Here is a 27,019-nt window from a genome sequence, read left to right as displayed (position 1 = left end):
ATGAGCTTTCGTTTATTTTCAACAAATATTGTTCCTTGCACGTTTGCGATGTGTGATATCACAATTTTGAACTTCCAATAACGCAAAAACTTCGTATATTCTATTTCAGATAAACGTTGGGCAAGCGCCCAGATGTCTGCGTCGTGCAGATTCCGGAATGCCTCACGAAGAGTTGACACCGAGGTCGGATTTTTCGAATTCGCCACCGTTGGACGGTAGCAACAATTCAGCCGGTCACAGCAACACCAGTAGTCACAGCGAAACATCCAGCGGCGTACATTCGAACGCAAGTAATGCAAGTAATGCCAGTAACGCTAGTCACATAAGTTCACAAAGACGAGCAACATCTGTTGACGATCTAACAGGTGAACCACGTGAAGAACCGCAATGGAGAAGTTGTTCACTCCAACGCGGTGTTCAACCACCGACAGCAAAAACTGCATTTTCACCACCGAATTCCCGGCCTGGTACAAGCAATTCATATTCCCCACAATATGTAAATCACACACCGCTTCTAGGCGGTGTTACCGTGTCCGAAATATCCGGTAGCGGTTGCCCGGCCGTAATTTTAGAAAATCCGAACGAAGCAACCGTCGTGATACGTCGTAAATTATCGAGGCCAAAATTGAGCGAGCCTTTGAACCCAAACGAAGAACCGTTCGGAAGATCAACTAATATGAGAATGACATCTTTTACCGAGAACAACGATTTAAGATCCATGCAAGCGTCTTCTGCTACGCTTCCTCATTACCCGACGCAACCTTTGATAAGTTATCCACATTGTTCAACGATGCCATTGCCTCACGCATCTCACAATATTTCCAATGGTAATAACAATAACAACAACAACAACGGGGTCGGTGGTTCAACCGGAAGTTGCGGTTCCGTTCCTAGACATACTACGATACCTTCGCATTGTAACAATGTTATAACAAATAACACAACAACGGCGCTTCCAACGGCGCATACAACATTACCGTCGCACCATAATGGTGTTAGATTACTTCACGGTGGTCCAAATCCTTTTGTAAAAAGATTTCCACCGGTTCAAATCCACTCGCAACCTTGGATACTCCCGGGAGGTGGTCATCATACGTTTCCTCAGGCGTTACAGGTTGCCGGCAAATTATCAACACCTGCTCAAATTAGACAAACCGATAGAGACTCCGCTAATTTTTCTATGGCTAGTAGCGGGGATTCCGACACTTGCCTCCCCCATTAAGCGGATGAATGATATTAAAATTCTAATCCAGTTCACTGGTAAAATATAAGCAAATTAATATAAACGTATACATCAATAAAACCATTATTGCTAATAATAACAATATCAAGGATAATAAAAAGTAACAAAATGCATCCACCTATAATATAATACGAGTATACATACCATACAATAATATAATTATAATAAATTAAAAACATCATTAAACCTTTCTAAAGCTATTATTTCATTATGTCTACAGATTATCATTGAGATTAATGAATCACTCATACGAGGGACGTTATAGTTCCTCTCTTTTTTTTTATTAATTAGGTAGATTTTCATTTTTATAGACCTAAAATGAAAAATTTAAAAATCCATAACAAATTTTATAAGAACATTATCATTATGATAAATAATTAAATGAATGAATAAATAGTGGTGAATAAAAAAAAAGTGTTTTCATAGTAATTATTGTACATTATCTATTTTATATGATATTTTAAGCTTATAATTTCAACTAATGGAATTGATGATTCGAATCATTATATTATACGTATTGAAAATTATAATTGTAATAATAATTATTATTGTGATTATCTTCATTATTATAATTAATTTTCATTATTATTATTATCATTATTGTTTTTTTTCTTGTATATATTAATGTATGAAATTTTTACACCATTTGAATTAATTGTGTATAATTTATGTATATTTATTATAAGTTTCTGAAGTCTGAAGGCATAAAAATATAATATAAAAAAAAAAAAACAGAACAAAAATATAGATCATTGAATTAAAAAAAAATCCATAAAACCTGTCATCAAGTCATTTCGAGTAATCGTAGAAAAAAATTAAAAAAAATAACATGTTGAATTAGTTCAATACCTCCGTACTGCATGTATAATGTAATGTCTGGAAAAAAAAAATAAAAAAAATATGTGGGCATTCGATATGAAAGAATTAAAACATTCGCGTGGACAAAATAAATTAAGATAATAATCAATGTATATTATTCCAATGATTGATTCATCACATTGAACGAAAAGAATAAAGAAGAAGAAATCTTACGCAAAACAAACTTATTTTCATTATGATGCGATTATAAAATTTCAGTGCTAAAGTATGGTGTATTCTACGACGTAATGATAACGATGATAATAATGCTAAATTTAATAGTAATATTACTAGCATATTAATACGTAGCTTTACTATTCAAATTAGTAATCGTAATTAACGTATTATACATGTGTATATTATACGTATCTAGATAAATAAAATCACCCACAGTGATCACGGTCGATATAATTAGTGTAATAATATCAATATTACGTCGCAAAATGAGAGGACTCTAAAAAAAAGGAAAGATTAATTCAAAGACAAAGGAAACCAGATACGACGCCATGAAACATGATTTCATATTGTGTTCGAATATGTAGTTTAGAATCACTAATGTTTCTTGAATAATAATTGATATAATAATAATAATTACAATGATAATAATCGAGGCGTAAACGTCCCTTCGTAACTCATAATTATTCTTAATTATCATCAGGTAATGATAGCATAATAATGATAATAATAATCATACTCACTAGTTAATAAAATTTATAATTCAATCTGTATATTAATTACGGGGAATTATAAACAAAACGAGTAATGACGAAGGAGAAAAAGGAAGAGAGAAGTAGAGTAAATTGCAGATGTGAGTAATAGGTGAATCTCCACATGTTCTTATGTATAGTAAAGAAGGAATCATTGGTAGATTAGATATGATAATCTCTAAAGTAATAGAAAGGGTATAGGAATTGTCATCATCAGGCTGACATATCGTACTGTGAGGACCACGACGTGAGATACATAATATTATACGTACAACTGATATACTTACATTTCCATCTTACGATTTTAACATACATGACCTAGAGAAATAAAAAAAAATAAGATAAAACAAAAAGAACTGGAATAAACTGCAAGAGAAGTGAGACGTAGTGTGACGGGCGAATTTTTCAGAAAATCAAACCAACTACAAAATGGCTCTTAGATTCTACAATAACAATCTATATTCATCAACCTCTTGAAAAATGATTCTACGTCCGTAATCGTGGAACGCAAAAATTTGATACTGTTTTGGTAATGAAAAAAAAAAATAATAAAAAAACCATCAGATTATAGGCAAAAGATAATATAATATAATATGTATAGGTAGTTTTTTCATATCGCGATCTCTCTAAACATATATAATTTATATACCCATATATAAGTATAATATATACACAAAAATTTGTCATAAAAAGCCATGAAACAAAAAAAAAAAAAAAGAAATGAATTCCGCATATACATCAGTAACATTGATAATAATTATACACATAATTTGGACCTACATTTTTTACTTAAAGAAAAACAATTAGAAAAAGAATGTAATGAAACGAAAAAAACTTACACCCTATATTTAAATAATCTTTCTATAAAATTAATTGAAGAGAAATAAATTAATTGAAACAAGTAGTTTCGGACTAACAATCACGGATGATGTAGAATAATGATCGTAAAAATGATAATAATGATGATAACGATGAAATAATTGAAGACATAAAATTGAAAAGGTAAGACCGAAAAATAATATCTCAAATTTCTGATGTTTCCGCTAGTCTCTACTGCTACTAAAAACTGATCCGATAAAATATATTTTCATACCCGATGGATTATTATCACCGTATCTCTACCTAATATTATTATACATTGTCTACAATAAATATCGATAGTATCAAAATTTGAATTACACATACCTGAACGATAGAAACAAAGATAAAAATGAGTGAACATATACGAGGGCTAGTTAATTGATTAGTCGCATGAAGATTGAAACTGAAGCCAGTTCTGTTATACACAATAACTGCATATACATCGATATCTGCACAATAATCAAGACACAATATGATCAATAATAATATTAATTAATGTAATTACTATATACGTACCAATATGAATTTATAATAATGAATGAATAGGTGTAAATGAATTATAGACAACTATCAAAATTTGATAAAAATTAAATCAAATGAAAAATAAATCAATAATTAAATACACCACACTACCAGCTTCATATCGAGAAATCATTTCAATTCACGTAACGAATATAAATATATGCATTTTTGTATATCTCTTGTCGTACATCTGATAAATTACTGAACAAAATTATTCCAAGCACGTGCTCAATATTTAAGAAGAAGAAAAGTTAGGCGAATAAAGGAAAATTAGAACTAAAAAACAAGTAGAGTAAAAAATACATCAAAAACTGAATAAAATCATTAGAAATGAATAAAAAACGAATATTAATAATGGAATAATGATGATGAGAAAAAATCATGGAATCGAAGAAAAAACCAAGAACGTGACAAAAATTCGAACAAGGATATTATATACTATACAGTATACTTTTATGTAGGTTAAATACATAACGAAAAATAAAATAAATAAAAACTACGAATTACGTCGTAATAGTAACGTGTACCACACCTATATACTTATAATACATATGTTATGAAAATTTTTGTTAGTGAAATTTTTTATTTAAACTTTTGTTATCAGCATAAATCATATAGCCTGGCTTTAACTGTGTGAATATTAAGTACATATATAGAAATATTTGAGATGAATAACATATGTATTACATTGTAAATAAACCGACGTACTTATATAAATACATTTAATAATCATACACACAACTATATCGTGTACTACAGGCAACAGCATGAAATTTAAATTAATTGAAAAACATCGTTGTGTAAGAATAATATTGTACATAAAGACTGACTAGAATAGCACACTATAGCATAAATATTATCGATATGTATTTATAAATATTTACATATATGTATAACGATTATACATGTATATCGATCATAGATATGAATAATAACTATTTCTATGAAGAATAATGGATTCATCTAGATGTGCGTGAAATATACCGTGCGATTTTGATGAAACGGTTCGCGATCAACGCATGCGTCGAAATATTCGAATTTCTCGGGCTCCGAGCGAACCCGAGCTGCGCCGGAGTCAGCTTAGCCACCAGCGTAGGCGCTTCGTCGCGAGGTGTCACCTTGAGGACTGTAGATCGCAACAAGACGCCTACGCCTGTGGCTACGCCGACTCCAGCGCGGCTCGAGTTCGCTCGTAGAACGAGAAATTCGAATATTTCGAGGCATGCGTTGATCGCGAACCGTTTCATCAAAATCCCACTGTATGTGTGACATGGAATTTTATTATTCTTCAGAGTAAATGAAATACACATATGAAAGAAATCGAAAAATAATCATAACAACAGTAACAATAAAAACATCATTACACGTATATTACTAATAATAATATTAATAATAATAACAATATTACTAATGTCATCAATAACATCAACTGCAAAGTATATCATAGAATGCATAAGATACCTAAATATATATATTCAGCCGTCACCGTGTAATAAAAATATTACATACCTATATATTATTATACATACATATAATACACGTAAAAAATAATGTATCGCATAAACAATAACAAAAAAAAGAAAAATCCAACAAAAAAAAAAAATCGTCACATAATTATAACAAACTAAATGTAAACTTTGTATATTCATTTACCAAGGAAACAACAACAACAACAAAAAAAAAGGAGAAAAAAATATATCATGCGCAAATAAAAAACATAATTGTACAAATGCAGTATTATTCAATTTAATATCCTCATAATCAGTGAAAATTTTTATTATTCTTTTTTAGGTATACGTACCCGCGTGCTTGTAGGAATGTGGAAAAATCGGGGAGAAATGATAGAAGAAAATAAATAACGTACGATATGTTTTATGATACATATAATCTTTATTTTCAACTTATACAATTTCGGTGATATACAGAAAGGAGCCTGGACATTTTTGTTTAATTTTTACAATCCCTCCATCAGAGATCTCGCTCTTTTCAATTCTGGAATAACACAAAAAAATGAAGATGATGCAATAAATAATCGAAAGAATGTTTTTTTTTTCAAAATGTGTTCCTTCGGCATTGATTTTCCCACCTGAAAGCAAGACGGGTATTTCATCCTTGGGTATTGTGACGTTAGTTTGCTCTTCCGTTCCGTCAACGTTCGAAACTTTGAGACCCATTTTCACAAATGGCGAGCCACTTTCCTTCTCAATTGTCTCAATCGAAGATAGACGCTTTACTACACAGAAAAAAGAGGAATGAGATCGATCGATCATGTATAATTTCGAATTTTAACGCTTCACGGATACAGATAATGAATCAAAAAACAAATGATACTTATAGTTTTTGAAAAAAAAAATAGTCCGATTAAGCGTAATTATGACAATATCTAATCACAACTTTTAAACTCACATCTGAGGGATTGGGATGATAACGTTGCATTTATTTGTGGGCTGAATTCGGTGTACAAACGAGAAAGTGTCGTGCTATGTTCTCGAGGTAATCCAAGCTGCTGAAGTTCGCTGCTTAAATCCGTCGCGGAAACCGCATGGCTCGTTGATGACGAAAAGATCAAATCCAAAGCAGCAATCATGGCCTTCGCATCTCCGGTTTCTACGGAAATTTGCAATACTCGTTTGTTCCAAACAGAGAAAAATTTATACCAGTTCATCTGAGAGAATTTTTGGTTCTCCTTTTTTTCCCCCTCCATTTTTTATTTTTAATAAATAGATACTCGTATGAACTACTAACCCAGTTTAGCGTCCTGAGTCAATTTTTTCACTCTGTCTTCCTGAAACATGACGAACAAATATTAGACAAAAAGTTTTCAAATTTTTTTTCACGTCATTCTCTGCTTCGTATAAGGTTACAGCTGGTGAAATATTTCCAAAATTCATTAATGGGTATATAGTGGTTGGAAAAAAAAAATTCATTACTTGACACACGAGATCTGTTTATATTTTTGGATTAACCCCACGATGAATTTCGAACTGAAATTTATCGTTCAGTTCTGTATAAACTTCGATATCGACCGGTCTGAGTAGTAATTTTATAGTTGAAAATCCTAGTGTTCGTTGTTCATAAAAATATTTTCTCCTCGCAAGGACTTTTTCTTCTTCATCGAATAACGAAAATGTTCGCGCTTCCAATATTTCGTGTTGTATTTTCAAAAATTATCGTGTTAATTTGTGCATTGCTTTATCATTTATCCTCGATTCTTTTCCCATGGATCGCACAAATTTGTCTAACTATTTCATTCGCGAAATTTTGTTTGAAAACTATCTTATTAATTTTTCGAAAAACTGGCACATTATTCTTATATTTTTTCATCACATCGTTGTACTTGATTTACAAGTTTGTTTGCCTTCTTTGGAAGATCGGTATCATCGGATGGGTGACGATTTTTACCGTTATAATCTTCGCCTGGATTGTTCTGACACTTCACGCGAGAAAAATGAATTTATTCTTATTCATTTCGAAATCTCTATTGACGGTAAGTCCATTTTTACTTTCCATAAAAATACAAAATTAACAATTATATCCTCGTACTGTAACGCTTCGTCGATCTCTAGGCATAATTGAATGTACTCTTTCTTTCGCCCTTGATTTTATTTTGAAAAAACAAAGAAAGAAAAGCGCAACGGCGGTGGAAAATTCCCGTAATAATACACGACCGGATTTTGTTTATCTCTAGTTTTTATTTCATCCGTATACCGCGGCTACGTGAAATACTCTCCAGATTTCATTTGATAAAATACGTTAGGAGGTGTCGCACAGTCGACATCAGAAGCTCAAGTAATCGAATTGTATAGGCTTTGAGAACTACAATGCCTCGAAATTCAATGTCATACTCTCTTAGTTTTGTCTATAAGGTTAAATGAAAAAGAAAAAGGAAGAAGTTATTTTCTACGAAAAGCAACTTTTGTCGGATCACCAAGGGTGATGGAAAGTAAAAACAAGAGAGCTGATGACATATAACAAAATTAAATAAAATTGCTCAAAATTTTGATTTCAGATTTTGGAGTCGCAATATATTGCTATAGATTATTATAATACTTACGTCGAGATACCCTTCGGTAAGATATTTGGCAACGAGTTGCCCGAGGACTTTCATCTTGATGGAAGTCTGAAGGAAATTAAATGAACGAGATCAAAAGCCGTTGTAAGAAAATTTGATTTTGTTGTTTTTTTTTTTTTAGTTTGTCTCTTGTATTTTTCTATTATCTATCTTTTGTTTTTCATGATTTTCGGTTTTGTTTTTTTCATTTTTTCATTGCAACACGACATGTGTACAGTGTAAGCTCAATTACATTGTCCGCTAACATGCTAAACGTACAGAGTCAAAAAAAAAAAACCATTCACAAAATTTTAATAAAAATTTTTTATTTCTCTCGCATCGTACGTTCGTCAAACTCATACCATTCTCGAAAGGGTGTTTATTTCCGCCAGCAGCCAGTCTGGGCAATCGCCGTCCCCGAGGAACCGGAATTTCTATATGCAAACATGAAAACAGCGGAAAAGAAGAATAAAGATGCATATATACCTCATTCTATTTCACGTGATTATATGGGCATAGATCGATAATCGGAATCAAAAATTAAACTAGACTGATGTAATTACCATTTTCTTATCGGATCCAAAAACTTATGTAACTCCCCGATTATAATTTGCCCCCGTAGAATCTCAACCCTGAAAGGAATCGGAGAAAATATTAAATTATTTTACGCATCGGAAATTGAAAATTCTAGAAAATAATGTATCATATACAATCTCAGGGGTACATATGCATTTAAGCATATGATTATTAATTCCTTTCGTCCGATTTCACTTATTATAGGTGTATCGTACTTGTAATTATTTTTATTGTTATCTTTATTATCATTACAACGAAAATGATCGCAGGTCAGACGTACGAATCATATAATATTATCATCGCACGATATCAAAGTATATAGGTATACACAATACGTCGTCGTTCGTCTACACGTAATAGCATGTATGTATATCTATAGCAGTAATTCAACAATATATAGTATACTTATGGTAAATCGTCCGCGACTAAATGTGACTGCCCTTTATAATTTCCCCAAGCAAGATAGGCAATATATACATAGGTATGTTTATATGTATCTATATATCACCGGATTTCAAGTACTTGGTTTATACGACGGTGTGTTCCGTAGATTTCGTTTTCATGCTATCATTCTTATTGTTACGATGACGAGATGATTATCATTATCATTACTATTGTTATCGTTGTTGTTCTATTTGTTGTTTTTGTTGTTATCGCTATCGTAATTGCGTACGTGAAAAATTTATTTCTCTTCACCTCAAGTTAGAATTTAAGTCGAAAAACACCTTGACTAAGAGATTTCCTCCGTGGTGCGTAGAATATTTTTATTAAATATATGAAATAGGTATAAAGTTATGTTTGTCAGCCCGGGGCGTCGGATTGATGTGGGCCGGTCGGACCAGGGAGCGAGTATAATTCCCCTTGCAATCCGTCGTCTGCTTCTCGAACCGCGACTTCCTTACCCTCGGGACGTCCGAACTCCTTCATATATACCTGGAGGAGCCGGAAACCTCGGGCACTGCTTCGAAAAACCACCGAACGAACGGATCTCTTGTACTCACCTCCAACAGGTGGACGGAATTCGCACACCGCAACAGGTAGCGACAAAAACAAAGAAATTATTTCAAATTTGCCGCGTTTTTGAAATTTTGAAATATCTTGTTCTTTTATCTTTTTGGCTGTTGTTTCTGTTTCAATTTTATCCATTCATTTCTCAATACTTTCAATTTCTGTAGAGAGACTATCGTAAATTACAATTAACGAGCGAATAATTGTACGAGGTGCAATGATCTTTAATCGTAATTGTTATCGATTTTTTCTTAATGCTATTGGCACTTGTTCTTTTTTTAGAATGCGAGAGCTGCTCGTTACGATAACCCTCCTCTCCGTACAGGTTTCGTCAGATGAGTTTGAGGTAACAAAATTAAGAATTCTAGTAGAGTATGATAGAGAAAAAAAGCATGTGAAAAGAAAAGAAAAGCACCCCAATTACCGCAGACGATAGTGTAAATAAAACTGACAATTATTTCTAACTCGATCTTATCGATTGAAAATTATTTTATTTCACTCCAATTGACGCATCGGGCAAACTTTGTCCTCTGTTATTCGACTTGAAACTTCGTACATTACTCAAAGTTCAGATTAGAATCGCATCGACGATTATTGTAGAAGCCACGAATATTAACCGGGTATAAAAGGCACATCGGGCACATAAAAAAGTAAGAATTTTTTATCTAAATATACTGCAGTTTAATGTGACGGCTGATTATCATCCCTTAATACAACGTAACAAAAAATGAAAAGTTAATTAAAAACATGTTCTGCGGGTTATTTCGAACTTATACATGTACCTTTTCTTCAATGAATATTATTCTGTAGGCTAGAAAGAGACTCGAACTTCCACCGGAAGTTGATCCGAATTTTTGGCCGGTGAGAGGCAGACGGTCCTATTGGGAGAACGTCGAAACGTCAACTTCTGGACAATTGTTTGGTAATTATTTTATAAAAAATGAAAATCCTAGAATGGCATCCGCAGTTCACTTTGCGCGTCGGAATCACCTACAGAGTCCGTTAGATACAAATTTCTACGACAACGGGTGAGTTAGAAATTGTTTTTCTTTCATTATATAATTTTTTTTTTCTCACTGTCCCGTAGCAACAAGGTTGAAAAACAAAAGAATTATCTTCAAAATACAGATTCGCGACTCCTACCAGACGGGGTTTTACCTGGATACCGGCCTATACCACGGACGTGAGTCCTGTGGGATCCGATGAACAGGACTACGAGGGAATATCTCCTGGAATTTGGGGTTCCCGGTTTTGTTCGAGAAAGAAGCCGATCTCGGTTGTCATCCCGTACGGAGAAGACTCGAATATGATATCTGCCGCGTCGGGTATTTGTCCTGGATTACGATGCGGTGGGGATCCCGTAGGAAGAAACAGAGGTCGTAGGGAAGACGAAAGATGGCGAACGCAGAAACCATTGTACGTCGACGAACCGCGTTGGATAGAAATAGACTACAATCAAGGAAACTGGGAAGGTTCGAAGCAAAATGAGGACCCCTTCTTCGTGGCCAGAGGGAAAAGGCGTCTGGACGATGGAAATTTTTCGGATATCAGGGAACGACGACATCTGGATGACCTAATAGATTCCTATAACTCTGAACCGTTTTTCATCACAAGGGGTAAAAGAAGTTTGAAAAACGACGACCTCGACGGTCTTCAGGTACCGAAAATTTGGAATGAACGGAGCGGGAGAAACCTGTGGGATAACTCTGGAGAGGATAACGAGGAATCAAGAAAAGTTTTAGAAAGTGAAAAGGTCAAAACAACCGACTCTCTAAAGTCGATTTTGAAGAACTCTTCGGAGGATCTAAAGTTTTCAGGTACTACAACATCAACAACAACAAAGTCTTTAGGGAACCTGCAATTAGATCTTGATAATAAAAGAATAGCCCGCTCTCCCGTAGGTCCGAAAAACGTTAACAGCGAATTAGAGACGTCATCCGCGGAAGGTGGTAACGTCAAAAATTGGGAAACTTATAATTTACAAAAGAATGATGAATTTATTCCCGCCAAGCCAGACCGTTATTCGAGACCTCGCGACAAGCACTCTAATCTTCAGAGTATCCTGGAGGAACCGTTTTTCATATCCAGAGGTAAAAAAGACGACGACGAAAAATATTCCGAAATTTATAAAGTGCCGTCTAGCGATCGAGATCGAACGATAAGTCCCCGAACATTGTCAAACTTTTTGAGAATTTACGAAAACAGAAGACGTTTCCGCACAACCGATGGCCTTGAATTTCCACGAGGTACGGAATACGGTGCCGATGCTTCGAATCGCGACGACGACGAGGAACCGCTAAATTACGGTATCATTAGAATTCGTAAGTCAAAACTCGACGGTACGGACGATGAACCTCCACGAAGTCGCAGAGGAATGCTAGAAGAATTATTAGACCAAAAAACTGACGACCCTTTTTACGTCGCACGGGGTAAAAAATTCGTCTACAACACCAAGCCTTCGATTCCCAGTAGTTACGATAATTCTCAAACCTCCAAACCCAACAAGTATTCCCTATTTTCCAAAACCACACAAACGAAACTACTCCGAAAACTTTCGAATTTTCCAAAAAAACCTTTCACCCACGTCGTACCGGAGGATTTACATGAAGCGGAAAGTAACATCCAAGGGGATAAAAATTTCTGGAACATGTTCAACAACAACGCGATAAACTAGGGTAATTGAATTTCAAAGACACAGATTAATTGAACAAAACGATAACGACGATTGATTCGTCAACAAATTAATTTATCATCATCATTATTATTATTGTTGTTGTTATTATTACTATAATTATTGTTTAAATATTGTATCTCTGCCAGAAACTAATAAATACATGAATATAAATATATAATACATAAGATGTGTCAAATACTCGATAATGAATTGAATAAAAAGTTATCAATATGGCCCCGGGTTTCTTAACCATGTAAATTAAAGTAGAAAATTAAAAATCATTATAAAATCGATCAATTCCGCGCATCAAGGCTGATGGTAAGGACTATTTCAAAATATTCCGATTCCAATTTATCGATTGATCTATTGATTTTTCTCGACATTCGAAAGCCCTCAAAACGGAAAATTGATCAAAGCTCCAAAACGTGGGTGACTTGAGTTTTGCTACTCGTCGGCAGTACGTTTCTTTAAATACTCGAAGCTATTCCATTCATCAGGGATGAGAACGGTAGTCACAGACGGCGCCCATATTTTACAAATGAACGCACCTCCCCCCTGCCCTCTCCCTAACGCACCGTTACAACGATATGCTAAAAAGTTTAATAGGACAAGAGCTGAAGCCAGACGCCCAACGTCGTCGTTTTTTACTGCGTAATACGTGTACCGTATTTGTATATTTCCCTAAATATGTCCCATACGTATACCATTGTCCTTATAATTAAAGACAGAGAAAACCAATTGAAAAATACACCCCACACCCCCTCACGCCTTTGCCCCCTTCATCGGTACATATTTTCTAAAATATATAATATAAATAATTTTTCCTTTCTTCCTTTTTTTGGTTAACTTTTTTCTTTTATTATTCTCATCATTTGTGCGAAAAACGTCGTGCGTGTATATTATAATATACAAGATGACGTACGCGCAGTAATTCAAGTCATATACATATACCCCCTGAACCCGCATATGCTTCGTATAATAATTCAAGATGCCGGTGAAAAATACGAGGAGAAAAAAAAATAAAAAAAATCAATGAAAAAATATTTATCTACAGTATTTTGTGTAACCTATCGTACGCGTATGTATATACCTGATCTGAAAATCACTTGTGCATCCTTAAAAAAATTTCAATCGGTTCCGCCGATTGTCAATTGATTTTGGAAATCGACAACTATGCGAAACAAGAGTGACAGAGTAAATTGAGGAAGAAAGCGGAGAAAAATTACCCAATTCATCCGCAATTTTTATGCAAATTTTGTCGAAAAGGTATAATTCTTGATTACCGAATGTAATGAACAACTTATTTTCTCAGATATATTATATATATATACCTGTATAAAAACGCATATGTACGTCTGTATTGATTTCTAAAGAATGAGCTACACAACGGCGATAATTTATTAATTTTTAAGATCCCTCGCGCCGGGGTTACGGGGGTTAATTATTTTGTTTGGTGTGGGCACGTATATCGCACATCTATGGTATGTAATAAGGTACATAAATTCGTCTACTATAAGCGATAACCGACATCGTTTCAGCTGGTGTTTAATATATTAGCTGCATGTCGTAATGAGAATTTAAGCAGCAAATTAATTATAAGATCTAATCTAATTTCCACATTATCATTATTGTTATCATAATCATTATCTTCGCATTATTGCCTCATTCAACAAATTATACATCCATAGATTTTACCTGTACACACATTTTCGGCATTATTAAATTATTGAAAATAAATTATATATGTTATTAAACAAAAGCACGAGCAATGGTATAGATATATATTCAATACGCCATCCACATTATTAAAAGTTAATCAATTTTTCTTTCTCTTCTTTTTCCTCTCAACTTCCGAATCGTTCGTGTACGTTCGAAATTAACCCTCCCGCCCCCACCCCTCTCCACCCCGAAAGGTACCTATGGGGTGCAAAAGAAGTTCGCCAAGTACATCGAATGTTCAACAATAGACTATTATTCAAATATAATATTTGAATTCGCACGCTCTTCCTTCCCGACGTCCCCTGTGAGAAGGACTCTTCTTTCATGAATCAACGTAGGAGGAACTGAAGAATATGTTGACGTCAGTTTACCTGTGGGAGTAAGATCCTTCGGTCTGTCATATTAGAACAGAATCTGCTGCATTCTTCGATATTGGTATGCTTCTGGTGGAAGGGAAGGTGTTAATCGTGTCAATGACTGCTACTAAATCAGCGTGCGACCTGGGAGGATTGGAGAGGAACCCAAAGTTTAAGTCATTGAAACGGGATCTGCCGTATTCTTTAATAACGATAAGCTTGCAGATCAGGGAAAGACGTTGGTTGTGTCGATTCGATAAAGTGTAGGTAAGCTAGAAATGCAAAGTTCATGATTACTCGTGTGATTGCTTTGCAAATTCAAAGAACTTTAACTAAAATCATTCAATACATCCGAATTTTTAATTATCGATAGGGTAGATAAACGCGTTGCATTATTCGGAGTCTTATCCACGATTATTGCATTTATTTCGTACCGCGAGTACGTTAGATTTGCTTCTGGAAGACGGACGAAGAAAAGGAATCACTTTGCGGAAGTGAACTCGGTGGGAAATCCGACGTGTTCCGGCTACGTCAACGCCATCTGGCGGACGGACGGAAGTCATAACCTTTGTCCTACTCGATAGGAACATGGCCCTTCTATAGCACTTGTATTAGAATGGTTTTGGATTCCGAGAACTGAAATATGAAGCGAATCTGATGATACGAATCTGCCGATGATCAGAGATCGTCGTATCTCAGCTTCCGGCAACCATTTTTACCAAAATTAGGCTTAAATGAAAGCTCGTTCCCCGTTTATGAGAAGAAAGAGATTCCAAAATCGCTGTATTATCATTAACATGGGAGGTATTCGATGAAACGCGAATCCCCCACTCCGTTTTCCAACTCTCGTCGCAGTACAGTCTCGATGACGTCCCATTTTTCTTAACGCACTTGGTACGGGACTACCGGAGTCTCTTCGTATATTCATACGACGATGCATGATTTCTATGCAGGTACAAAACGAGCGTACGTACTTTCAACTTTTTTATATACCAGGTATGTACCTAGGTATTTGAATATGTATAAACACGGATACGCAAAAATACTATGTATTGCGTGTATATATCTCGTTAAAATAAAATTTATTGGCTAACAATCCCCGAAGAATCTTCGAATGTTCGCTACGCATATACATATACTTATACATATGTATAATATGTATGAAAATATATAGCTACATATCTTCCATCCGAGTGTGCAGAAAAATCGAGGGATGGATGGATAGATGAATGACGTGTGAAGGGAAAGGGGAAGAGCAAAATTGTGGGGGTGATTTTTGAGCCAATGGGAAAGCTTGTGGGTAGCACGTGGCTTATATATAAAGTGGAAGACGCGCACCTTCACTGGCCATTGCACCCCCGGGAACCGAATAATCTTGTGCCGTTTTTACCACGCGGATTAAAAGACAACGAGAAGAAGAACGAAAAAATTATCCGGTAACAATAACAACGAAAACAGTAATTGAAACGAATAAATCAGAATAGTTATCCTAGCGGCAGTAAATAAAAGCAAGAATATCGCGTATGTAGAGAAATAAGGTCTTTTTTTTGTCAGTGCCGCTACTCTGAGCCCGGCATTTTCGAATTTTCGGTTATATTTATTTGTCGTTGTAATCTGTTATCTAAGTGTTTGTAATTATTTTTTAATTGTTGCTCCTTTTTTTATCTTTTATTTTAAAGAATATATCGCGATCCACAGTTTTTTATTCAAACCGATGAAAAAATGAACCTGCGAATAAATAATTGAATACCCCAGATTGGTTACTTTTCAATTCGTAAATTTTAGTCAATAAATTTCAAAAAAATAAATAAATAAAAAGGGAAAACACAGCTGTACCGATATCAAATCCGTAGACAAGGTGAGTATTATTTATTCAAAGCATTAAAGTTCAGAGCAAGTAGATATATCTCTTGTTTTTTACAGTTCCTTGTTCCGTTTGTTTTTATTTATTTATTTATTTATTTATTTTTTTTTTTGTTGTGTTTGTAATAACTTTTTTCATACTTGTTCGTTCGAATCTATATTATACACCGTTGATACAGCACACCTATTATAATATGTATAATATGAACATAAAAGAGAGTTTAACGAAAATTTTTTTACTACCCGTTAGGGGATTATTTTACTTGAGTCAGCCGCAAATTATAAACGGATACATACCCCATGTGTATATGATGTGTATTGAAGTTTTTAAACTTTCGATTATCGCAACCAGCTTTCGAGGATTACCTATGTAATTAGATTAAAACTTTAATATACTTTACACCCGACTATATACACGTAATATTACGGTCATACATATGTATACGCAGTTTTGTTTTTCAGTTTGTTTGCATTTCTGGTTGTTTCATTAGTTTTTGGTCCCACATTATGCTCTCTGCCTTGAATTTTGATTGCTGAATTCAAAATATTCGAGAGAATTGTTTTGTTTTTTTTTTTTTTAATGTCTGTCGACGAAATTATCCGGTCCGTTTCGGTCACATTTGTATTCGCACATTTGCCAAAACTTAATTCAGACCTGTTGGGCTTGGAACAAAGCAGAGCCAAAAGGTTCATACGCGGTGCATGGGGGAGGGGGTGGTAATTTCAAAGAGCACGAAATGGTTTTCAGAGGGACACGCGCAACCTTTTTTTAACCCCCGTTTGTTAGTTTCCTGCGATTCTTGTTCTGTTATGTCATTTATTTTTCATTTTATCTCCAAGTTTCTAGAATTCAACGTATCTAGGTACATACCTAAAAGTGGAGAATAATAAATGGGCTAATTTCATAGGTTGTTTGATCTCATATACCGCAATATGAAGAAAATTACAAGTTTGCAGGATTTCGATTATTTCAGCAATGTACATAGTCGGTAGAATACGAAAAAAGGGGGAAAATATAGAACCAAAAAATAGGTCATTTGTTCGTCATACTCCATTTGTGCATCATCATTTGCAATCTACGAAAAAACATAGAAATAAAATAAAATCGCATAACTCTGAGTAGGTATGTGAAGTTGTGTTTTTTTTTTTCTGTGCTTTTCACCGTGGGGTATTTTCGAAAACTTACCGTTATACGATAATATTCGCTCATTTTTCATCGCGAAACAATTAATTATTACTTATGCATATACTCAACTTAATTCGCACGTCATTTTTATACTGGAATTATAATTATTGCATTTTTCATTACTTTCCCGCGCGCGGGTTCACCCTCTCCCGGTACCGGTGTGTGTAGTGGTAGAAATTTTTCGTCACACTTTCTCTGCCTTAGAGACGAATTTCACTTTTTTTTTTAACAATTTTCAAAAAGCTTTTACACCCTTATTACATTAACTGCGTCCAGACTTTAATGTGACTTAATTTTTTCTACTTCCTTTCTCTCTCTTTAAACATATTCTATACATACGTCTGATTAACTATTGTAATCTGGAGACGCCATTTTTATTTAATTTTCGCAACTCGAGTTTTGCAAGGTTTACCTGCATGTCTCCACCTACGAACAGGTTTCCATTCTTTAAAGAAAAAAAACCGTCAAAAAGAGGTGACCATCCAAAAAATTTGATTCCATATTGATTTTCAAATATGAGCACGTTCTTAAAACACATCTAATTATATACATACGATGTGGGGATATCGATTATGCGACCATAAAATTTGTTTGATTTTGAATTAATACCACCTAACAATAATCATTGTTTCGATGGATATTATTTAATTCACCCCTCGATCCGTGGGTGTGTATACGATATCATATATTAATACCACATGAATTACCTGTTCCGAGACCATATAATTCATGAGAAGTTTTTTTTTCGAATGTCGAATTAAATGTCCCCGTACATACATACGGAATTTACAACACACCTACTTTGTACGGTAGATTTTGAATTTTTCGATACATTTAACATGTAAGGTGAGTGACAAGGTGTGGGCGTTTAACTTCGAAAATTGCAGTAGCGTATATTCCTGTATAAATTTCCCAGAGAATATTGGAAATAAAAGACAAAAAAAAAAAAAAAAAAATAAGAAAGTATGAGGTTGAATAAACGGTATTTTACGGGGGTAGAGAACCAATCTTGATCGTACGGAGGGGGTATACTTCGCGGTGATGGTACGTACGTATGAAAAATAAAAAAATCGTCCAGATATATACGTACGAAAAAAGTGAGTAAAGAAAGGAGGGATTTTCTTTTTCTTAATTCTTGTTTTTTTTGTACATTTTTTGAGGGGAACGGTGACTTTTTCACCTTCCTTTACGTTCATTCGTTTCAACGAATGATCCAAAAGATTAATATTAAATATTGTTCCAGGGTATAGGTACGAGTATATAGGTATGATATTGACAGTGCAAATTACAGTACTGTGCTAAATAATATTCAAGTTATGATCGAAAATGTAGTGACGTATCCGCTGGAGATGGAAATCAGATTTTATTGAAGGGGAAAAAAAAAAGTAATTCTTCCGTAAATACGGTATAATAAATGCCGTGCACAAATATCAATCGAATATAGTAGCCTAATAGACACTGCGAACTGGTCATGTATACCCATACACGTATAGGCTTATCATAGTCCGCTAATTTAAATCTTCTACATAGCTGTGGATTTTTTCCTGTTTACCGATATTTCGTTCATTACCTTTGTATATTCAATTTCTTTTTTATTCGTCTTTGATTATGTCAACGACGAGAATGAGTAATTTATTGCACTGCGATTCTCTCTCTCTCTCTCTCTCTCTCTTTCTCACTCCCTTCATTTCTGCATGTAAGGTAGCTGCAGAGAGGAGGACAAAAGGGCATCGCAAAGCCCCTCAATTTCAGATCCCAGATTACAAAAAGAAGGTATTTATATATGAAACGGAGTACGCGTATTATATTCTTTGCAGACAATTCCTGATGCACTGTACATATACATATAGTATAAATATAAATATACCTACATCCTGGTATAATACCTATAAATAAATTAAAAAAAAAAAACTATATAACTCAAATGCACAGCAGCTATAACCGCGGTAGAAGGAGATCCTGTGCATCTAACTGCGATTTCAATAATATTACCAACAACAATGATAATAATAATAATAATATTATTATTATACTATATGCACCGTGGATCACTCAATCGCTTCAATGTACAAGGATATCGCGTAGATTCAATTTCCGTACATAGGTATATATACATGAAAAGGTTGTATATACAGCATACGACTCATCTATCATAGTTTACCTGAAAAACTGCAGAACAAAAGAAGAAAAAATCTTTACATATATACCTGTATATATATACATCGCGTATGACGTTTCCAATTAATTTTTTTCTCGTATATACATGCAGGTACAAGGTGTCTATAAAAGATCCAATTTTCAAGTCTTCGTATTTATAGGCTCATGATATTTTAGAGGAAGTTAACTTTCTTAAAATTTTTCTATTCAGAATTATTCGTGATCTTGACTTGTTTTTCTTATTCTTATCTCGAGTAGAAGAGAGAAAAAAAACTTCTATCTAGTATATTAAAGGTTGTATAAATCCTTGTTATTGACAAGTTTTGAATAACTTTATTTAAGAAAAAGTTCATGTATTATAGGGATACGGTGAATTTTGAATATCGAGAGTTATTATGTGCGAGAGTTTTGAGAACGTCTCATACATTTTAGAAAATACATGTACGAAGACACCGAGAGAATTCAGCAGACGTAAATACATAGTTCGGATTATACATACCTATGTATCTGTGTACTTACATACTATAATACCCGAAGAGTATAATCCCCCATTTTTCATATCACGTTTTCATATAATATATAAATACATATTATACCTATATACATGTGAGTATGTATGTGTGAGCTCGTGCTGACGTATATACTTGCATTGGTCGAGGAGCGTAATAATAAACATAATATAAAGTACGTAAAAATCTAATCCAAGATGGACGTTAAAAAGTATCAAGGAACCGGTAGGATATTGCGATATTAAGCTTCACATCTTAAACACATAGAAATGAAATACGCGCACGAGTCATTTGAAATTCGTTGGAAAATAATAATTCCGCGGTATCGCTAGTGCCCCTATTGAAATCTCCTCGTGTTCGGGCGTTTCACTCGCAATCGAGAGAAAAATCACGGAGAAAAATAAATGCACGAAATTTTTTCTCGCACCACTATATTTCATCATCTCTCTTTCCATTATTTCTTTCGAACAGATGTGGACCTATTTGGCAACGGTGGTAATTTTGGCGCGTCTTATCCTCGGCATCGAGGATATGGGAATTTCCGAAAGGAACTCCGTAACCACGGTTCAAGATCAAATTTTGGATAACAGAGGATCGGATCTTCGATTGCAAGAACTATCGCCGTTGTTGGATGAGAAAGAGGCGTTCAAATCAGGAGGTAAAAAAATCTCGGGGAAGAACAACGTCATATTGCAAGACATGGCTGCGGGATACGAAAAAGCGATTTCGAGACTCCTCAAAGAACTCGCTGCGACCTCGAGGGAAAATTACAAACCAAAAGAAACGCTCGACGAAAGAAACAAGCGAGATTCCGCATCCAAGGACGCCGAATTCACCCCCCTAACTTCTTTAATGTCCTGGATCACCCTGGGGACCGAGGTAATCATTCCATTTTTCCGGATCTTCAAAGTCAAAATTCATCCTACGAACGCTGATAATTATAATTATCCCGATATTTAATCGTCATTGTTTTTTTGTTTTTTTTTTTTTGTTTTCCTATTAATTTTTTGTTCGTGGTTTGTCGAAGGCGTTGCCGGCGCGAGACGTCCTCGATGATCCGGATCCAGCTTGGCAGGAGAAGAAAAAAAGTCGCGCTTTCAGTCCATGGGGTGGTAAACGACTGGTATCGTCGTTGTACGGAAATCAGAATGTAAAGGTTCGTCGACCTATCCGGGTGCCGTTCAACAGTTGGGGTGGAAAAAGATACGACGAGGGAATAATGCAACTCGAGAGCGTTAATGGGGATAAAAATGAGGGCGGAAAATTTAAATACGAGGATTTTATCGATAAAGAAGAAAATCAGCTGGAAAAACGTACGAGGTTCAACAGTTGGGGCGGTAAAAGAACGGCGTTTCACAGCTGGGGTGGAAAACGAGCCGGTGGGGATATCGTTGGTAATAGAGAAAATGAAATGTTGGAAGAGAAAAGTTTTATCAATCGGGAAACCGGAAAAAGGACGAAATTCAACGCGTGGGGCGGTAAGGAAAAAATACAACAATCGTCATTAAGATTATTCTACCTTGTTTTTTCGCGATCAAAAAAGATAGATAAATCGATAAAGAAGGAACCTATTGATTTATTGCACTTTTCAGGAAAACGCAGCAAAAACAGCGAACGCAACGAGGAAGAAACGAAGCGAACCAGATTCAACGCATGGGGCGGTAGGAAAAGGAGCGGCGATTCCGCAGACAGGACGTTAAACATAATGTCTGAAAAACGTTCACCCGAAGAAACCATGGAAAAAAAAAATACCTTCAGCGCATGGGGTGAGGAGATGATCTAAACAACTTTGCGATAACAAAAAACTAAATTATCCTAAGAGAAAAGAAAAAAAAAACCATCGTTCCCTTTCATTTTTGTTCTTTTATTATGTTATTTTTCATTTTTCGACACACAGGGGGTAAAAGATTCGTCGGCGACGAAAACGTCTCTAGAGATGATGAAAATGATCAATCTATAACTAAAACGAGTCAGGATCAGGAGTACAGCGAATTTGCGTCGTCGCCTCCTTCGGCAGCGATAGAAAATAACAATAATAATAATAATATCAATAACAAGGGTTGGGTATTTGGAAGCGATATTGTCGGATTCCCAAGGGACAAAATTTTATCCATGTCAACAGGTATAAGAAACAGTGATTTTGATAAGAATTTTAATGATAAGAATAATGACAACAACTACATTCGGGACGACGATAAGGATGTCGATAATGTTAACGATTTTCGGAATATCAAAATAAATTTGCCAACGGAAATGCGTAGTAATAATAGAATCGATGCGGGTGAGGGTAGTTCATCGATAGACCAAAGAAAAAGAACCCCGTTCAATCCATGGGGTGGTAGAAAAAGAGGCGCTGGATTGGTCGGAAATTATATCGAAAGAAATAACGGCGATTACATCGGTGGTGGCACAAATTTATAAGTACCTGAAAAATTTGAGGATATATTCCAAGGACAACGAGAGGCACGATTACGGCCATGGGCTGAACGATAATTCAAATTGACCGGAAAAATACATGTAGAAACTTGCAGCCAATTTTGTTAGAGTTATACCCAATTGATTAATCGATTAAGTGGCCTACCAGGAGTGTCTGTGATTTCTATTTTGTCTTCCTTATTGTAATTTCAATTTGATTTACGCAAATTCATAAGCGCGTAAATAAATGGTGGCTGTTTATTACGCGCTGTCATCGGAATGAGATCAGGGTTGTTCATTTTATTCATCGGAGTAATTCGTTTCTATTCTTTTGAAATAAATTGTTTGGAAACGATATCTACATTATGACGATGGTATGATGCATAACTTAAAATAAATAAATAATATCATGTGTGTATTTAATAAAAACGAAAACAAAAAAATATATACAAGAACAAGAAAAATATATATTTACCCGTACACCTGTGTATTAATTAATGAATTAAATTGCAAGATTGAGATGAAACTAAAGAGAAATAAAAAAGAGAACAAAATCATAAGTTGTATTGTAAAAGGAATGTATGCGAAATAATAGTATATTATGCCTATAATCAAAATCGTGATAAAAATTTAAACAAATCTCTCACAGATCATTCTTCCCTGACTACAGTGAAAAGTGATCAAGAACGTCAGTTTCGGGTGAATAAACTGAAACGTTGATCTATTTCCGATTGTTTAGATTTTCATAACCTCAACTCTGACAGATACATGATAATCCAACATTTTTTTTATGTAACGATAGAATAAGATCTATGAATTTGGAAACTTACCTCTCGTATGTGAATGTATAGCCAAAGAATACGTCAACACTTCCCATGAAAAAATCAAATCTATTTAAAAATCCGAGTTTATCTGTCAAAATCGCATCTCTACCCACTGAAATTTTAACTGATAATGATAATAGTGAAATGGCGACTTGCAACGCCCCCGTGACGTCGTGAAAATAAATGAAACGAAATGAGTCCCAAACACCCCTAAGCTTGTAGATAATACAGAATGGTCATTGTAGGTACTGACAATTTTTCTGTTAACCGATAATAAAGAACTCGACCTTACCTTCTACGGGGTAGTGCATCGTATATGATACATTACCCCTGTTTATATTTAGTATCTACCTCACGATGGACATATTACGAAAATATCATGATCTTTGGTGTTGGTCTGACCCGAAAAGCGTGCCCTTCATGAACTTAATTAAAAAAAAACAAACGTAGATCCATGTATGAAAACAAATTCCAAAGAGTCCGTTCTTATTTTTTGCTGTACGGTTATAATTTCAATTCAAAAGGAATTAATTAATATTTAGTGGCGTTCTTTCGAAAACATTGCCATCCGGCATTCCAAAGTACGCTTTATGTGCCATTTTAATAAAAATTCCGGTCTCGATGACTCCAGGCATCAATAGAATTTCGTTATTTATTTTACCCCGGTCCTCGACTCCCTCCGGAAATTGCCAATCCATAAAAAAATCACCGTGACCCTTGCATGGAGTAGAAAATAGAATGACAGTTATATAACTCCAAATTGATTGAATGTATACGTATGTACGTACGTAGTACATACTTTCATAAAAATAACGAGCAAGTGCGTTAAACTGTATCACGTATACAATAAATATACCCATACATATTCTGCCGGTCCAGCCATCCTGAGGATAACTTTGCCACCGTATTTTTCTTCGATATAATTTTTCACCGGCGCATATGCCAAGCGGGTAACTTCGATCGGTGAACCTTTTTTGAACTTTTCACCAATCCTGTGAGAATTTTTTTCCTAGACAAAAAATGAGATTTCAATCAATCACATGTAGGTTTGTCGGGGTAAACCCAAATTTTGTTGAAAAACCTGTTTGTTAGACGATAGATTCATTGAAATTGAAGAAGAGTAGAAACAAGGTACTTCGCGTAGTAGCATGTAGTAGCATAGGTAGTAGTCATAATTATCGATCGATAAAAAATGAGAACCTCATAAATCATTTTCAAACCATCAGCGTAGTTGGAATCGGTACAGCGGTTCAACGGTCTTTTACGCAGTTTACGGATTGGGTAATGTTCAAGATTCTTATAAACTCTAATTCATACATATCTCGTAGAAAAAAGATGAAAAACAGAACTATCGTGTTTTTGTATCAAAACTAATTACAACGGAGCTCGTGAAAAAAGGAGAATCTCAAGGCAACGTGTATCAGCCCAGTCAAATCAGGATGAAATCAAAATGGAAATAATTCGTACTCAACCCCAATAGGTGGTGTGGAATGGAGACGTACTCCGTATTGAACTCACACTTTTGATGCCTGCATTACACTGAAACGATTGATCCTACAAAAAAAAATACAAGAACTCTTTTTTTCTACAGAATTTTGTGTTCTTTAATTTTTTTTCCTAGTATCTAGCCGCTAAGTTCGATAAAAAAAAAAAAAAGATATAAGCGAAAAACCAAATTTTTGTCCCCTTTAGGCCTTATATCTCGCAAAGCTCAAGGTCGAATCAAGGGTACTTCTCGGATGTTGTTTCGCAACACTCAGTAAAAGTGCAGACCAAAATTCAGCTCACTTTGATTCATCCCGTCATTTCATCCTAATTTCACATAGGCTAATACACGTTGCCTTGAAATTCCCCGTTTGTACGAGATGGTACCAGCTCCGCTGTAATTAGTTTTGATACCAAAACACGATAGTTCTGTTTTTCATCTTTTTTCTACGAGATATGTATGAATTAGAGTTTATAAGAATCTTGAACATTAGCCAATCTATAAACTGCGGAGGAAAGACCGTTGAACCGCTGTACCGATTTCAACTACGCTGTTGTTTTGAAAATTATTTATGAGGTTCTCATTTTTTATCCATCGATAATTACAACTACTACGAATACTTTATTTCTACTTTGTCTTCAATTTCAATGAATCTATCGTCCGAAAAACAGGTTTTTCAGCAAAATTTGAGTTTGCCCCGACAAATCTACGTATGAAAAATCTTCGGTATTGTAGAAAATTTTTTTTAACAAAATTCAATCTTGATTCCGATTCGATGTGGTTCATCTATAACGCGATGAAATTAAATGCCGCGAGAAACGGAATTATCATTCACAGATTATAATATTCACTCTGTTCGGCTTCACCTTGACATGATGCTCTACTGCTCTGTAAGCGGCAGCCACCTTGGCGTTTTCGACGAGCGTTTCGGTCATGGCGATGCCTTTTTATCAAAGTTCAAATTAGTCACAGCTAAGTTCGGTAGCTATTCATCGAATGAACTGAATTCGGGGATATCGAACGAACTTTAAAAAAAAGTAGATTCCACAGGGTGAAACGTTGATCGATTATCTGATTGGTCCGAACAAACATATGAGAGATACGCTTAAGTATTATTCCGAATAAAATTGAAGCGGTAGAAAAAAAAAAAAAATGAAAGTAAAAAACATGAACAAACATAAGTTAATAGCCAACAAGGGCGAAGAGTGTTTTAGAGATCCCATTTCTCTGATAACGGTATAACAAATGACAGATTTAGGTACGATAGCACAGGATTATGGACATTTGTAAGTGGGATTTATTTTCTAGAATTGGCGGTGTACGTAGTGAATTTACTCAATGATTCCAATTATCAGACAACTTAGGGGTTTGCAGTTATCATTTGAAAGATAGAAACGAGATACTCAATATATTGTTCGAAAACTTGGGTTCCTCGTTACGTTTACCTTTTTTTGTACTTGTTGAATTTACTTTTTATTTCTATGTTTGTTTATTAATTTCGCAATATTTTTTCGTTGAACATTAAACAGCAATAATTCGATCTCCGTTTCTAAGATCCTTCTCTACCTTCTGATGATACGAACGAAAATATAAGGAAAGATCAGGCAATCTGAATCAAAAACGAAGAAGGCTTCATTCATTGGTTTCGAATAAGTTTTATATGCGAGAGTGAAAAAAATAGACGAAAACAAAGAATTACTGTATAATTGGTATAAGTGATGAAAAAACGAGGTTGTTTGTAATTTCGTACAACGTCATTTCTCAAAAGACAAGTCCTGGCCGTATAACTGCACCCGTAAACATCCGGATGGATGAGATTGCGTATACGCACTGTTACGATTAGTAGAATCAGTCGAATTTCCATGGTTGGAGGAAAAGTATTGTCGGAAAAATAAAATTCCCTCCTCGTACACGTGAAGTCCGGGAAACAATAATATTCACGTGAGATATAAATACATATCACTCGGAGATAAAAATCCATACTGATAACCAAGTTTGCCTATA

General features: G+C 34.8%; 5 protein-coding genes across 11 annotated transcripts in view; 3 read left to right on the top strand and 2 right to left on the bottom strand.

The window, feature by feature from the left end:
* Positions 1–1,805, top strand: part of LOC105689521 (protein tincar) — a 63,357-nt gene extending 61,552 nt beyond the window's left edge. For 3 of the 4 annotated variants that reach the window (XM_048649276.1, XM_048649277.1, XM_048649275.1), the window contains one exon: positions 110–1,805. In XM_048649276.1, the coding sequence (XP_048505233.1) occupies positions 110–1,222 (1,113 nt within the window). In that variant the 3' untranslated portion in view covers positions 1,223–1,805. The remainder of the gene's footprint in view (positions 1–109) is intronic. The other variant, XM_048649278.1, reaches the window with a different exon arrangement.
* A 4,256-nt stretch (positions 1,806–6,061) lies between these two features.
* On the bottom strand, positions 6,062–23,672 carry LOC105689316 (COMM domain-containing protein 4). Of its 2 annotated transcripts, XM_012406232.3 has the most exons (8): positions 23,536–23,672; positions 8,806–8,874; positions 8,605–8,676; positions 8,246–8,311; positions 6,937–6,976; positions 6,598–6,798; positions 6,278–6,424; positions 6,062–6,183 (listed from the first exon to the last, which is right to left on the bottom strand). In XM_012406232.3, the coding sequence occupies exons 2-8, from the start codon at positions 8,806–8,808 to the stop codon at positions 6,146–6,148; spliced, it is 567 nt and encodes a 188-aa protein (XP_012261655.1). In that variant the 5' UTR covers positions 8,809–8,874; positions 23,536–23,672; the 3' UTR covers positions 6,062–6,145. The 2 variants fall into 2 exon arrangements, with proteins under 2 accessions (XP_012261655.1, XP_048505804.1); XM_048649847.1 differs by lacking the exon at positions 8,246–8,311 and having other exon boundaries at positions 23,536–23,628.
* Positions 9,674–14,584, top strand: LOC125499858. Its single transcript, XM_048649842.1, has 4 exons — positions 9,674–9,855; positions 10,109–10,172; positions 10,637–10,854; positions 10,955–14,584. The coding sequence occupies exons 2-4, from the start codon at positions 10,110–10,112 to the stop codon at positions 12,498–12,500; spliced, it is 1,827 nt and encodes a 608-aa protein (XP_048505799.1). The 5' UTR covers positions 9,674–9,855; position 10,109; the 3' UTR covers positions 12,501–14,584.
* On the top strand, positions 15,766–24,154 carry LOC125499857 (transcription initiation factor TFIID subunit 1-like). Of its 2 annotated transcripts, none has more exons than XM_048649839.1 (5): positions 15,766–16,433; positions 20,762–21,169; positions 21,318–21,768; positions 21,883–22,056; positions 22,188–24,154. In XM_048649839.1, exons 2-5 carry the CDS (start codon positions 20,762–20,764, stop codon positions 22,709–22,711), a joined length of 1,557 nt encoding a protein of 518 aa, XP_048505796.1. In that variant the 5' UTR covers positions 15,766–16,433; the 3' UTR covers positions 22,712–24,154. The 2 variants fall into 2 exon arrangements, with proteins under 2 accessions (XP_048505796.1, XP_048505797.1); XM_048649840.1 differs by having other exon boundaries at positions 15,935–16,011.
* LOC125499859 (ribose-5-phosphate isomerase-like) lies at positions 24,057–26,996 on the bottom strand. Of its 2 annotated transcripts, none has more exons than XM_048649845.1 (3): positions 26,715–26,996; positions 24,392–24,538; positions 24,057–24,245 (listed from the first exon to the last, which is right to left on the bottom strand). In XM_048649845.1, exons 1-3 carry the CDS (start codon positions 26,994–26,996, stop codon positions 24,057–24,059), a joined length of 618 nt encoding a protein of 205 aa, XP_048505802.1. The 2 variants fall into 2 exon arrangements, with proteins under 2 accessions (XP_048505802.1, XP_048505803.1); XM_048649846.1 differs by lacking the exon at positions 26,715–26,996 and adding an exon at positions 25,882–26,535.
* Positions 26,997–27,019: the final 23 nt, after the last annotated feature.

Source organism: Athalia rosae, chromosome 2 (genome assembly GCF_917208135.1).
Source record: "Athalia rosae chromosome 2, iyAthRosa1.1, whole genome shotgun sequence".
NCBI lineage: Eukaryota > Metazoa > Arthropoda > Insecta > Hymenoptera > Athaliidae > Athalia > Athalia rosae.
Note: the sequence above shows the minus strand (reverse complement) of the source record. Positions and strands in the feature narration are given on the sequence as shown.